General features: G+C 49.9%; 1 protein-coding gene across 2 annotated transcripts in view; it reads left to right on the top strand.

Moving 5' to 3' along the window:
- Nucleotides 1-15,185, top strand: part of PODXL2 (podocalyxin like 2) — a 33,255-nt gene that overhangs the window by 7,421 nt on the left and 10,649 nt on the right. Inside the window, exons 2-4 of one of the 2 annotated variants that reach the window (XM_075762114.1) lie at nucleotides 3,244-3,537; nucleotides 12,743-13,362; nucleotides 14,422-14,496. In XM_075762114.1, the coding sequence (XP_075618229.1) occupies nucleotides 3,244-3,537; nucleotides 12,743-13,362; nucleotides 14,422-14,496 (989 nt within the window). Of the gene's footprint in view, nucleotides 1-3,243; nucleotides 3,538-12,466; nucleotides 13,363-14,421; nucleotides 14,497-15,185 lie in introns of both variants that reach the window. The other variant, XM_075762113.1, reaches the window with a different exon arrangement.

Genomic DNA, 15,185 nt, shown 5'->3' with positions numbered 1-15,185 from the left:
GTAGTTTTATCTTGGGCTGAGGAGAGCAGAGCTTCCCAGTAAACAAGATAATGCAGCTTAGGGGGTTTTAACTGGGTAAACACTTCAGAGTTAAACGAGGGTAAACAAACTCCCAGGATCTGAGCTTCCCGCATGGATGGGGTTAGCTCTCTGGGTGCCCGGGTTCACCTGCCATGAGATGTCTGTTGCAGAGGTGGTGGGACGTGCTGTGCCTGAGCTCTGGGGGCAGCCCAAACAGGGGGTAGCTGATGGAAACTGAGGGTCTCGAACCAGTCTTTGGAGCTGGTGCAGAGTTACATTTTGAGGCTTTGCCTAGCTGGCTGGGGGACTTGGGATGTGCGTTGTAGCCAAGGCATCACATCAGCCACGTCTGTGTTGAAGGGAGTTGGAGGAAACTGAGGCATTGGGGTAGATAAAGAGCTGATGTAGGATCCAGGCAGTCAGCTGCAGGCCCAACTACACCAAACTTTCCATGTGGCCTTGGACCTGCTGTGGTCTCTCCCCATCCTTCTGCTCCTCTTTCCTGGATAACTTTGAGAATAATGTTCCCTTTCTCCCCCTCGCTGCTCTCTGTCGTGTTTGCTTAAGCTGTAAGCTCCTCAAGACACGTGCTCTCTCCGCTGGGCTGCACGGGGCTCGGCAGTGCTCTCCGGTAGTGATGCAGGTGTCTCGTGTCAGCCTGGGGAAGCCCAGTCTAGGCACCATCGCGTTGGAGCCTGGTGAGCACCACTGAATCGGCGCGGGGGCTGGCCTGGCCAGGTCTCTCCGGATCTGTGCTTGTGCACAAGAGATGTCCGAACTCTTATTTCCAGCCGTGGACTTCACTGTGTGTGCACAGCTCACAGGGAGCTGGCGCATCCCCAGGGATGCCCAGAGGCACTTTGGTTGGCTCCGTGATGCTGCAGTAGCTTCCTTCCCCTTTGATACTCTGCCTCTGTTGCTGTTCCCTTTTTGTTGCTGCGCTGGCCTCAGCTGATCTTGCCCTGGATCGATAGAACAAAATAAACAAGATTGAGAAGTGCCGAAGCCTGGCCCAAGTATGTATGGGAAAGAGTAACCGGTATTGGATTTTGCTCAGTTCAGAGAATAATGGAGGAAGGTGGAGAGGGTCAGAGCAGGCAGAAGGCTTGAGAAATGCATTTCTGGCTTCCAGCGTTCCCAGGACAGGTTCGGTAATCAGCCTGGCAAGTGAGCAGCAGCTCCCGAACTTTTTGTGCCAACAAGCTGGTGTTTTCAGTGAAAGCACCAGGACCAACCCATCTGCCATTGCCCCACAGCTCATCTTGGCGCTTGCCCTGATGTGAATTTGTCCTTCTGGGACATGGAGTCATAGGACGTAGTGGTGGGAAGGAACCTCGGGAGGTTGCCTAGTCTGTGCCCTTGCCTGAAGGCAGTTCGGCTCTCTTTAAATCCTTTCTGGCCATGTGTATCCAGATCTGTTTGCAGCATCCAGGTGATGTCTCAGCAATGCTTTGTAAAATCTCTCTATTTCTGATACTTCAGGACTGTGCAAGCATTTTCACATCTGCATTCTAGTGATGTCTCAGAGCTGTTTCTAATAGAGGAGTTTCTCCTCCTAAGATATTTCTAACGGATGGTTTCCTATCTTGTATCAGAAATGTTTGGTGCTAGTTCTCAAGGTGGTGACTTACAACTTTGTACTATTTCTTTTTGTAATATTTCCATTATTTCCATTCTCAAGATCACCTAGCTGTACCTACAGTCTTTCTGTGCAGTGAGGATGTCTCCTTGCTTTGTGTCCTTGGCTAATTTCATTATTATGTTCCTAATTTTTGTTCCAAGGTCACATAGGAAAATGTTAAAGAACAGCAGATCCAAGGACAGACCTTGAAGAATTCCACTAATAGCCTCCCTCCAGCACAAGCCTCTGTCATTTTTCATATAGCCAATGCCTTACAGTTGCCTTACAGTTTTCCTGCTAATCCGTGTCTTTTCTTGCCTCTCTTGTAATTCAGCATGAGGCACCGTATCAGATATTTTACTGAAGTCCAGTTGGATTAGATCTGCTGCATTTCTCTTGTCTAGAAAATCAGTTATCAAAGAAAAATACGAAATTAGTCTTCATTTCAGCTTATTCAATTAGTTCAGTTCAGTGACTAGTTCATTAAGAATTGAGAAACTGAGTATGAGCTGAGAAAGCGGGAAAACTTGTCTTTTTCTTCTATGAATAAAAATCAGCTGTGAGAAGATGAGGTCTTCTAGTTTTAATGTGCTGAAGAACAGAGGGCTAGGAAGCAATTGGTTCTGTTCACCCAAATTAGTTACTTTGCTTGCTTAACAAAACTGTTTTAAATGTAAAACATGTTTTGGTAATCTCATTTTTTCCTTATGTCTCCGTATTTACCATGCTATTTATTGGTTGAATAAAGCCAAGTTCCAGGTGCTGTTTTCTTGCATTTTGAATGAAGTTCAATATGCATGTGAATGTACCTTGACACAAATCACAATTAAAGTCTCATCTGGGAATCAAGAAGTGTCAGTCAAACCTTCTAATATATAAAATGGAAATAACAAGGATATAATTGTTGAAAGAAAAAGGTAAAATGCAACCTGCCTCCCTGCTTAGTGTTAGGTAGATGTTTGCCGTTGGTACGTTTTAATTCTTACCTGGGACAGTCAGCCCTTCCTTACGAAAACAAAAATGTTAATGCAAAATGAAGTTCGAATCAATGACTTAAAAATAGATTTCCAGCCTGCTGATTTAAAATATGATTAATATTGGTGATGTAAATAACTTTAGTTTAAATAATTTCCCCTGCATATAATATAGCCGCAGATCAGGAGCGCTAGGGTGAAATCTTGCTTGGGTGACGGTCGGATAGGCAACTGTCAGTGACTTCACAGGGCCAGAATTTCATGGCTCAAGTATAAGACATTCCACCTCCTCTCCAGGATGGGTGATTAACATGCCCCCCTCCTTTCAGAGAAGCAAAAAAACCCTCAGGGATGGTGAACGTCACTGCCCCATTGCCGAGAGGTGCCCCAGGCTGGATGCCTGCTGGGCACAGGCTCCTCCTGGGTCTGAAGGCTCCTCTGCCTGGTTGTGGATATTTCCCAAAATACTCTGATTTTATTCATCAGCTGAGAGCACAGCCGGTCTGGGGGGCAGGTTACCCCGAAGGCAGGTGTGCGCAGCAGGTTGGGTTGGCAGGAGCAGGCTACAAGGAGAAGACAAGTGGGTGTCAGTCCTTTCTCTGATACAGGTTTATTGTCGTTATACAGGGACCTTGTGCCTCTGCCTTGCTTCCTCGGAGGAGCCAACTGCCGATGGCCTCACATCAACCTCCCTGCTGGAGTTTGCCATGATGTCCCACCTGGAGGCCATGAATTCCCATGAGCAAACCAGCCCAGAGGCTGCGGAGCCTGATCTTGCCCCCGGATCTCTGCATGCTGCCCCGGGATCGGGCTTTGCCAGTGAGGAGAATGAGGAGTCCAAGATCTTACAGCCTCCACAGTACTTCTGGGAAGATGGGGGAGAGCTCAATGACTCCAGCCTGGACTTGGGACCGGCATCAGGTAGGTTATTCTTACCCCATTCTTCCTCCCTGCTCTGCAGGGACTCTGGGGAGGTGAAAGGATGCAGGGATCTGTTTTCCTGCTTTGACACGACTCTTGCTAAGAGGGCCTGAGATTAAACGTCAGCTCTATTTTTCTCACCTCAGTGCCTGATGTGTCCCCAGTGAACCCTGAGCAAGCACAGGCTTTAGAAACCAAGTTACAGCTGAGCCTTTATTCCTGAGCTGCTATGAGCTGGGAAAAGTATTGCCTCCACCTAGTTTCCCATCGCCTCACGTTCTTCTTGCTCTCTCTCTCCTTCCCCCTTTTATGCTCTCTTCTCTCTCCCTTCTTTCTGTTGCTGTCAATTAAGCACAACCTAAAGGTCTCAAGACCCCAGCTCAGAGATCAAGGCCATTGGGGGGGGGTTTGAGTCAAAGCTGCGTTCCTCGGGCCAAATTCTGGATTCTTCACTTCTGTGACTTCAGACAGCAGGTTTTCTCCCTTGGGCTGCTGTCCTGTTGCCTACCCTGTCCTGCCTGCTTGCTGGGAACCCATGGCCAAAACGAGTTTCGTTGGCATTTGAGCTTGCTTTCCTCTGTGGAGTGTTTTATGAGACCACCAAGTCCCCTCAGTGGTCTCCCCCCGAGTCCCTCATTGGCTTTGAGATGCTCTCGGGGAGAGGGATGGGAGGAAGGAGGAGCAGCCTTGCAGGGTTTCCAGTAGCTTAGGAGATTATTTCACATGCTCCTGCTCTTACGTGTCATGTGGGGCATGTATTAAATGTTACCCAGGGGCCAGGCTTCAGCCTTATCCCTCCTCCCTTATCCGGTATCGCTGCCTCCCTCTCAGCGGGTCTGACTGAGGTCTGCAATTGGAAAGCACAGGTCTTGTTTTATCTTCACTCCTATTTCTGTGACCTTAAAAAAGACCTGTGCTCACACAGGGCTGAGGGCCGCTGCGGTGCTACGGCTCAGGCTGCCTGCTGCGACACAGTGCACGCCGTGCGGGACAAAGGCCATCCCAGCTCAGGTCTCCAAAGCCCTTTGCTTGCTACCGTTGCTGCTAAACTCATCTGGCCCTGCTCTTGCTGCCCAGCGGCTCGTGTGGCCCCCGGGGCACTTGCAGGCCTGGCTGTGGGGAAGCCGTGCAGATGCTGCCCCCGCAGCGGTGCTGGGGGTGGATGGTGTGTGTTCCCACCAGGGCATCCTTGGGACGTGCTCTGGCTTAGCCGCTCTCACGCGCTGGCAGCGTGCTCAGCGGTGCTTTTATTTGTGTGCCAGCAGGCACCTGCATGTACTCACAGATCTGGACGTGACTTGGAGAACAGCATGTGCTTGTGCATTGAGAGCGAGATGCGCTGGGTACCGAACCCAGCCTCGCCTCTTGCACGTGCCTCGTCCCATTTATATGCAGAACACACTCTTCTCTCCTTCCGTTCTTGCCTGCAGTGCTTTCCTCCATGAACAGATGTGCTCTTTCAGCTGTCCTTTACGCGTACCCTGCCCTATCCACTGCCTGGCTAACCACTTCTATGCTTCCAAGTGCTATTTTTTTTCCCCTGGCCATTGCTGTGTCCAGAGCTCATGTCTCGGTGGCATTTCAGAACCTTGGTTAATAGAACAGTTTGAATTATTCAAGAGCTGGGAGCACATTTCTACTTAAAATTTAATTAGAAACCTGCTGTGTGTCATTTTACAATAAAGGATATTGTAATAGCATCCCTAAATTGGGCAGCGTTCTCCTGTCATACAAAGCCTGTGCATGAGAGATGCACACAACCAGTGGGTCTTACATGCTCCATGTGTGACAGATGCCATGTGATACCTTGTGGAACTGTGTGATGACATCTGTTAGGTTATTTTCAACATATAAATCCTTTAAACAGTTTCAAACAGCTGCTGTTCAAGAAAAAAAAAGTTTATGGTATAAGTTTTCCTTATGTGGCGTTTCTCTCCGAACGACAGTGAGGCGTAGCCTGCAATAGTTGGTAGCTCTGTCCCAGGCGCTGATTTGAGACTCTGTCAATCAAAGCACAGAACAGGATTGTTTGACAACTGGAGAGAGAAAATTCCCTGCTGTGAAAGGAGAGCTGAGCTGGCTTCTTTCTGTGTTGGGTGTAAAGATATTGGGCCTGGAATTGGTGGTGGTCTTGCAGATAGGCCAGATCTCCTGAGACTTCAAAGCTGTATTAGTCATCTCTCTTTCTTTTTTATATCTTCTGAAGTCTGTGTGGGGAGACTACTCTGCCTTTGTGTGACTTTGAGGCTGCAAGAGATAAAAAGTAATAACAATCTGCAGCTGCTGCTCTTTTTTTTTTTTTTTTATTTAAGTGCACTCGAACATCCTTTAAAAATATTTCTGGAAAACATGTGGCATCTAGGGCCACCTGTTAGTCCATTAGAAAGTGAGAACAAACTCCCACTGGCAGATCACAGCTCAGCCTGGGGCTCTGATTCTCCTGCATAATGTGCTTTTGCTGATTTATGCTACGGAACAGTAAATCTATATTGACATCAGTGAGCGCCTGCCTGTGGAAGGACCCCGAGATTTGTCTCATTCTGTCTGAGCGTGCACAGAAGTCCACGCTTGCATGTGTGCTAACCCAGGTACAGCTGCTACCCCGCGGAGCTGCATCTGGAAGAGATGGAGTAGGTCTGGTGGGAATATGGATGCTATGTCCTTACAGAAAGAAGCAGCGTCTGACTTCAGCCAAGAGGCAAGTCAGTGGAGCTGTGAAGCTGTTACTTCTGTATCCCACTGCCTTCAGGCTTCCAGGGAACCCAGAAGCTTCTCAGGTTGTAGTTTGGATTGGGCTGGTTTGTTTCATCTTTGGTATCAAATTGGCCTGAGCCACTGATCCACCCTGATGACAGAGTGGACCTGCAGGGGCTCACATCTGGCCCTTCTCGACCTCCTTTCCCTTCTTCCCACCTTCCCCGTCTTGTTTTGCCCTGAGGGTTCCAGTCCTCCATGTTTCCTACTATCACACTGGATTTCCTGGGCAACAGATGCAACATCTCTTCTGGCTTTAGGGCTAGAAGATGGGAGTCATTAGGGCTGCAGGTCTCCTTGAGTCCCTGATTTTTAGTGAAAGAGTTATACGGTGGCATATCCATTCTGGAGTGCTCTCTGGTTTGCACCTCTTGATGTTCTCTTCCGGCTCAGTCAGAATGCAGTGCCCCATGTGTTCCCCTTCCAGTGAAGGCTCTAAGTGGAGGCAGCCTAATCATTATTTACTGGGAAGTGTGGGTTCCCAAAAACTGATGCAGACTTGTGAACGTCTGGTGAATGAAGGCACTTAGTCCCTCTCCTCTCTTGTCCAACAGCTGAGCCTCCAAGGATTTGAGTACATTATCACATCTTCCAGTGTGATGGTGGGCTGGCGTGACACTCGCTTCGTTACAGCCAGGGTCTGCTCCTTTAGCTCCGAGGTTGTGCCTTTGAAGACCAAGGCGTGACTATGCTGGGAGCTATCAAATATAGTCTTGTAGGTTGGTGATTCACTAGGATGGCACGTGGTGCTTTGGGGGGGGAATTGTAATCTTTTAATTATTCATAGTAATTAGCAGAATGGATTCCTAAGAGAGCTAGGATGAGGGACAGCAGGACAGACAAATTAGAGGGACTGTATTAAAAGAAAAATAAGTTTTCTGACCAGTTAATGGGATAAAATGTCTTCCATCCCAAACTTCTCTGATAGCAAGATTCACTTCCTTCCATGATGAATTACTTGCCTCTGGCCAGAGAGATCCCCGTATCTCTCAGCCTTACTGAAATCTGCTGCCTCTTCATCCAGACTGGCAGCAAATCTGCAGTTCTTAATACCACCTTCAACCCAAGCATTAATGAAATGAAGCACCTGGTAAAGACTGTCTACGTAAGAAGCTTAGTGCTGAGCAGCCCCCTGCCTGAGCTCAGCTCCCGGGATGGCTCTTGTTTACGCCCTGGTTTAGCATACACTGACCCATTAGGTGATCTATCTTGGGACAAGCCGTCTCGACCAAGACGTTGCTGGCAAAGGCTGACATGTGACAAAGAGGGTTCCTCTGTGCATAGTGTTATTCTGGTGCAGCTATCCCTGACCGACTCCGTGTTTGGGTGAGGGTGGCTTGTTCTAGCCTCACTGCAGTTGATGCCCTGAGCAGGAGGAAGGCACGGGGCTGTTTGGGAACAGCTGCACTTGGTGCCCAGTCTCTACCTGAAGCAAATTCCAAGCATGATGAGACCTAAACACTTTGCTATCCTGGGTCTTTCTCTTAACTATAACTATGATCTCTTTCGTGTGTATGGACCTATCTTGGAGTCACAGATAGTAACTTCTCTTGGCTGTTCTGGAAGATTAGGATAATAGCCCAAACTGGCTCAATTCCAGCACCAGTAATTGCATTTTGCCTCTTTGAAATCCCCCTGCAGTTTCAATCGGATGGAGTATGCCTTTTTGTGCAGTAAGCCTCACTGCTCTACACAGCAAAATGGTGAGTGGATACCACATCAGACCTGGCTGTGTTTTAAGCAGCGAGTAGAGCGCACCTCGTGCTTCCCGAAGTTGGCAGGTGCTTTAGTGTGAACGGAGCAGTCGGGCTGTGTCATTGTGGTGGGAGCCCAGAAGTGTTCTTGTCTTTATTACAGTGCCTTCTAGTTATCAGTAATTCAATCACTAGTTAACATGATCTTCCAGTTTAATCCAATAAAGACCTTATGGTCAGGTTATGTGTACTAAAAGCAATGAGGGTCACCCTTTTTCTGAGCTGTCACAGTTGCTTTAAACAGCTCATAGTGGCAAATTCAGGGTAAGGATCTTCATAGGGCAGTAACTGAGACCAGCTCTTCTGAATGAAGGACAAGCAGAAATGTAATGAATTAAATGTCTGGCAGGGGAACAGTGCTTTGACACAGTGCCAACGGTTGGCCCATCTGGTGTCAGGGAAGTTTTGGTATTGATTGCAGAGGAGGCAGGACATCGCCTAAATGGCGGCTCTTGCAGAGGTTTGGAGCTCATGTTCACCTCTCCTGGGGCAAATCATCTCCCCAGGCGAAGGAAATGAATCTGTGCAACCCAGACCTGGGTCTGCTGGGAGATGCAAAGGGCAGGACTTGGAGTGGCAGGAGAGCTGTGCAAGATCATTTCTGTAGAAAATACTGCCTGAGGGTCTTTGCAAGAGAGCTTGGAAGATAAAAGCGGAGGGGGTTGGGGGAGGCGAAGACAGCTGGATGCTGCAGTGTGAGTAGTATCTACTACTGATGGAAAGCATTAAGGGACGTAGCTAAGGATGTGGTGGCAAGGAGGTGAGGTGGAGGTGTGGAATTTCATATCGGTGAACCAGACTCCAAGGGGATGGTGTGACTGAGAAGCTCTGGGAGAGAATGTGATGTGGAGCTGTGGCTGCCTGCTATGCTCATCAAGTCTATCCCCGCTAGGCTGTTTGGCCAGAGATGCTGAGACAATTTCATGGCTTCAGCAGGCACTTCTCCTGAGCTGTGCCCCTCTGTGATCAGGCTGGCTCCATTGTGGCTTGGCTGCTCTTGTTTGTGGCTGGAAGGGGTACCTGACACATGCAACCTCTGCGTGTGGCCACAAGTCCCTCTTGTGCTCCAACCTACTGCTAATCTTGGTAGGAGACTTTTACAGACCAGACTCTGGCAGGGAAGGAGCTAATGATACATGCAGTTACTACCTCCTCCCTTCCCAGGCACCCTTCTCTTTGACAGCACTCTGCTTCCTCACTGAAGTTTGATGAGCTGATAAACCAGCCTGATGAATGTGACACTGCAGCCAGCTCCATAATACCTGTCTCCTTTAACAGAAAACCCTACCTCACTTCTGCAGCAGGACCACAGGTCACCTGAGTCTGTCTGGCCTCTCTGTTCCGTGGTTGCTATTTCTCCCCACAAAAGCTGGTGGGGATGGGAGTAGATTGCACTGCACATGCAGGTGGGAAGGTCTGTGGGTGCACTTCCATGTGCCCAAGGCATGGGAGCCAGGTGTAGAGGGTCTGCTGAAGGGAGAGGACAACCAGGTGGACCAGTGGGTTGCAGGATCTAGAAGACCACTTGCCGAAGGGGAACTGCTAGCTGAATGTTGGAAGGAGCTGCTAAAAACAGAAGATACGCTTTGAGTCCCCTTAGGGCTGGGAGTAAGGGCAATCGTAGGAAGTGCTGAGAAGACTTTTCCAATGGGGAAGCTCTTAGCTCTGCGTTACACAGATGAGTGACACAAACCAACTTGTCTGGAAGGAGCCTTGGGAAGATGCTGGGACCAGCTGAGTGGCTGGGATCATACCAAGGAGATAGTGTGCAAAAATTCCTTCAAATCATAGAAGATGGATGTAAACTAAAAGAAAATATTAGTGCCTTAAAGAGACCTGATCTTGAGAAGTGGATGGATGCCCTTGGTAGTGAGACAGTAGGAGCTGATTCCAGACAGAAACTAAGTGTCTAGCTGGAAAGTCTGGAAGGAAGGATTGACTCACCATCCCTGAACTTCTGAACCTAGAAAGTGATTGAACCCCTTTGGTAACTGGGTTGTATGCTCCTTGTTTTAAGGAGCACAAACCAGCACTACTCTGACCAAAAATGCCTTGAGTTTCACTGTTTTCCGTGCAAATTTAAGTAACAGCCCTCACCAGATTTGAGGGGAGTTGAGGTTATAATCAGTGTGGTCTTATGAACCACATGGAAGGAGAAGGATGCTCCCAGCTTAGCATGCAGGATAGTGGAGAGACTGGTGGCAAGTGGGGATGTTAATGCAATTAGCAGTGAGTGTGAGGACTCCTGTGTCTGCTTCTGCCTTGCTGATTTGTGGGCCCAGAGAAGCTGATTTGTGGGCCCAGAGAAGCAGCTCAGGTTTCAGTGTTTAGTGCCTTGTAATACAGAAGCCTGCTGGGAGAGAGTGGGGTGGGTTCTCCCTGAGCTTCTATCACCCTGGAGAGATGGCAGAGGCATCAGTCCCTTCGATGTCCTTAGAATGGTGTTGGTGGAAAGGCGGCACGGCTGCACCACATGGGGCTTTCCCCGACGGGAGCTAGCTTATTGGTGACAGAGCACCTTAAGGAAAGGTTGAATGTGTGACTGCAAAGGAGAGCTGACAGGCCAGGAGCATTTCTAGCTCCCGTGGGGCAAACCTCATGCTGCTTTTTCCTGGTTTGTTTTTCTGCTGTGCCCATCTGTCAGTTCTTGCTCTTCTCCAGGTGGGAAGAGGGGCAGGGAAGAGAGGAGGTGCAGAAGAGTCAAGAATAGCTGAGAGTGTCTTTAGGCAGAGGAGATGGCAGATTGGATCACTGATCCTTGAAAATAACATCTCATCTGACAGGGCCTTTTTTTTAGGGGCGAAACCCTCACTTTTCATCCACAGCACGTCAGGACAGGCAGTGTTCCTGCTGAGGTTAGTGGTTTTGCTGCAAGCCCTGAGTATCACTGCAGCAGGAGCAGCAGCAGAGCCTTGGGAAATGCACTAAACCTTCACCATCTGTCTGAAGAGGGTCCCGACCTAATGTCCTCAATCCCATGGTCTGTGGCTGTTCCTGCTGTTAACCACCATCCATCTAGCAAGGCACTGGCTGTATCTGCAGACACCAGGATGTATGGCTGTTGGTAAGGGCCTTCGGGAACACCAGGGCCAGGCAGCAGACGAGAGATGCCTTTTGTTTGTCTGTGCTGCTGCTGATTGCTCTCACCAGCCTCCTTGGCCTCTGAGGGAGCATCACCAGGTCGGCTGTTGGGTAGCAGTACTCTGAACCCTCAGGGGCTTTGGGTAGAGTCTCAGTCAGGATGGGCACTTGCAATTGAAACACAGCGGCAAAGCGGACACTGCTTCTGCCTGCGATGGTCGGTAGATCTTAGTGGCCTGTTTGCAGCCAGAACTAGGAGACAGTCACCACATCACGTCCCCAAAGGTCAGCATCTGGAGGGAGCTGCTGACAGCGTGAAGGGAATGAGCTGTTGGTTAGGGAAGCCGCTTGCCAGCTGAACAGGAGCATCTTTGCACCTCCTGCCTGGGGTGGAGGGAGCAACATGGTCCTCTGCTCAGGAGGGATGGGGAGGAGCATGCAGGAGCAGCATGGGCAGTCCTGGTTGCCAGGGAATATCCAAGGCAATGGATGTGTTTGCTGACATGGCCCTCCCTGCCTGGGAGCTCGCACCCGCTCCGGCAGCAGCAAGTGATGGATTGGAGTCAGGGATGCATGGAGATTCCTTGTGCAGATCTCCTCCGTAAGGCATTCAGACAGCTGCTGCCCACTGTGCTCAGTGGAGCATCTGCTTTGGCAGGCAGGAGAGGAGATGGGGCCTTGGGGATTTCAGATAGTCACCTAATAACAATAACCATAGTCAGGGCAGGGTGCTCATTTCTGGCTGTGGAGGGATCCTCTTCCTTCCCTTTCTCAGTCAGAACATGTGCTATGCTCATCTTGGGCAAAAAGGGAGCTAATTGGGATGCAAACTGCTGAAACAGAGCTCCTTGGGTACAGGCAATTTCTCAAGAAAGATGAAGGCTGATTTGTGCCTGCTGGATTTGTGGCTGACTGCTGCTACCACCCAGTATCTTTCTGAATCCCAGGTGAAATTAATCCCTGGGTCCCAGCTTAATTCTTAATGCTCATAACCTCACCTTGGAGATGCTAGGCATGAAAGCTGTTGTTTGCAGATCTCCTGGCTAACAAGTCTGTGAATATACTTTCAGAACAGAAAGGAGCGGGGAGAATGACCATGTGAATTATCCCTAGGGAAAGTGGGTTTGCTGGGATGGGACAGGGAGCTGGGGAAGTGCAGAAGGTTGCACTGCACTTATCAGATGGGGTGGTTCTTTTCAGTGGCAGGCTATCTGCTCTTAGAGGGTCTCTGCCATTTGCCCCGGTCTGTGGCTAGGCACATATAATGGGGGCAGCTCTCTGCCTTTTGGAGTTCATGGTTACTTGGGATGTGACGTGAAGTCTCTTGGATCTCTCTTTAGATTACAGCTTTCCTGCTGCATCTCAGAAGGCCCTGCTGAAAGGGAACGGGACGCAGGTGAAAGACAGCTGGGAAACAGCCACTGTCCAGCCGCCAGCGGAATTTGTTGAGCCTGACTTGCACACGGCTTTCTCCAGCACACTGGAGGAAGAGGAGGGCCTGCTTCCTATAGACCACTCAAGAGGAGGAGTGGAGACCCTCCAGACCTCTGGGCCAGATGTTACATCTTCTGAACCAGTGGGCCAAGAGGACTCCTCCTCCCTTCTGTTTTCCACAGCTTCTGCCAGGCCAGGCCTTGTGACTGAGGCAGCCATAGGAGGGCAAGAAGAGGACTCTGTTCCTGCAGGCTTAGACCTTGGGAGCAGCATGGGACCAGGTCTTCTGCCTGTTTCCTCTATTTTTTCTACTACTGGTGCTGCGAGGTCTCCCAGTATTTCAGAAGAGCCCTTTGAGGTGACAGCTGGGAACACGTGGGCTGTTGGGGGAGCAGATTCAGAGCTGACTGTGACTACCGCAAGAGCAGAGTTTGCAGAGACTACGGTGGAGGCTGGTGGGGAAGAGCATTCAGCCAGAGAGGAGATCTCGGAGACCACAGTGGGGTGGGAGATGCTGGAGCCCACAGTGCTAACTGAAATGGAGCAGACCGCGGAAACGCCTGTGGGGACACCCTCTCCTGGAGGCAGCTCCCTGGGCACCCAGACTCCTTCTGGCAGTGAGCAGCACCCCACTTCTTCAGCATCTCCGTGGGACAGGGCTGACGAGACTGCGCTGGATCCCATTTGGAATGACACCGACTTGGCCACTGAGACTGTGACAGCAGAGAGGAGCATGTCACCTCAGGCTGGGGATGCCCACGTGGCCATGCTGCCCACGCAGCTGCCCTGGGACTCGGCACAGGTAGCGCTGGGAGCGGGGAGTGGCTGGGAGGTTGCAGTGGAGATATTTGGGTACTTCTCTCTGGGGGGATGTTTAACCCCTTAACCTTACCCACGTCCTGAAGTCTGAGTAGTGGAAGTAGCTGCTTCTGTTCACCCAGTCAAAACTGAATTTGGGGGGGAGCGTTTTTCACACCACTTCTTAAGGGTATCCACATCCTTGGTGAAAGCCCTGCCCCCTAACATCTTCCCTAGTGAACTGCTGCACAAAATCCTGCTTCTAATGAACGCCTGGCCTCTGGGGCATGCACAGCAGCAAAAGCTCCTTGTTTCCTCAGCCTGCATTATTGGAAGTGTCAGGACAAAAGCGGCCCCAAGGATTTCTGGAAAGGGAGTGAGAAGGAAGTGCTATTTTTGCTGTTGCTGCCTGCAGGGACCAGATGCAGAGCAGGTGGAGCAGCGTACAGAGATCCGTGAGGATGTTAGTTTAGGAGAGCCTGTGGGAGCGGAGGTGTGAGGTGAACTGCAGTTCCTGAATCCAGCAAACTGGCAGCTGATGAAGGGAAGATAGGTAGCAGGAGCTGGCTGGTGAGAAAGTACCAGGGAAAGCTTTTAATTTTGCTTTCTGCCCCATGGTACTTGAGACTCTCAGCAAGTGACTTAGTCCCTCTGTGCGTCTGATTCTTCCTGCAAAGTGCTGCCCTGTCTCACCAGTTTGTTTAAGGACCACAGAGAATCCTGCTTAGGTTTTGTGTTAAGTGCTCATCACATACAGGATAAGGCTGCAGGCTAGAGAGCTTTCCACTGAGTACCTGAGTCCTCTTGGAGTCTAGATACAAGTGGAAGGTAAGCTAGGCTCTGGCAAGCTGGCACAGTACCTTGTACCTGCCCCATGTCCTAGCACTGAAATAGCGTTTCCTCCTTAGTGCAGAGAGTTAGAGGACAGTTACTTCCTTGGAGAAGTGCTTCTCTGGCGGTATGGCACAGCCCCTTGCTCCTGTGCCTTCTGTACCCTGTGCTTGCAGCAGGAGAGCCGAATTCACTACTCAAACCCAGCTGTCTTTGTGTCTTGTCTCTCCAGGTGATCTGCAAAGACTGGAGCAACCTTGCGGGGAAAAACTACATCATCCTGAATATGTCGGATAACATTGACTGTGTAAGTCAGTCCGTGGAGATTTGATGGCATGGGGGGAATAGTGCTTAGAGATGTGGAAGCAGGCACAGCTCTTGCTGTCTGCTTTCACTACAAAACAATTTAAAAGGACTAAATGTCAAAGTCCCTGTAGAGGCTGTGGAGAGAAGGGGAAGAGGACAGAAATATTCCTGTTCTCCAAATGGGGAAAGAGTAGGGGAGACAGAAGATTTTGCTCAAAGTCTAGCACATGTCAGTCCCATATTGGATTTTGACTAACTTCTGGTTGCTAGTCCGTGCCAGTCAGTACCCAGATTGTCATGAGACACAAGAGCTTTTAACATTACACCTCTTACCAGTAGGAAGCGTGGCAGGATTGAGGTGTGAGTCTCCTTCCCTCTCTGCCTTTTCCTTCCTCTCCTTCCAGGATATAGTAACGTTCTTCTGATGGCTCAGAGGAATAGGGACTCCCCATTTGCAGTGAATGGTTCGGTGTCAAGCAGCTGTCACTAAATCTTCCTTAAGTGCCTCTTCTCCCCACCCTGTTATCTTGTGTGTTATCTGGGTCTGTTAACCAGCCACGCTCTGCTAATCTGGTGCCTGTCCATCCATCCCCATCAAGCTGCAGTTAATTCATGAGGCCAGAGCCCCATGTGGATCCCTGGTAAAAGGACTTGTTCACCTCTGCTGGGCCTTTTATCAGGCACTTTAAA

The sequence above is a fragment of the Balearica regulorum genome, chromosome 10 (genome assembly GCF_011004875.1).
Source record: "Balearica regulorum gibbericeps isolate bBalReg1 chromosome 10, bBalReg1.pri, whole genome shotgun sequence".
NCBI lineage: Eukaryota > Metazoa > Chordata > Aves > Gruiformes > Gruidae > Balearica > Balearica regulorum.
The sequence above is the reverse complement of the archived record's forward strand: the minus strand, read 5'-3'. Positions and strand labels throughout refer to the sequence as shown.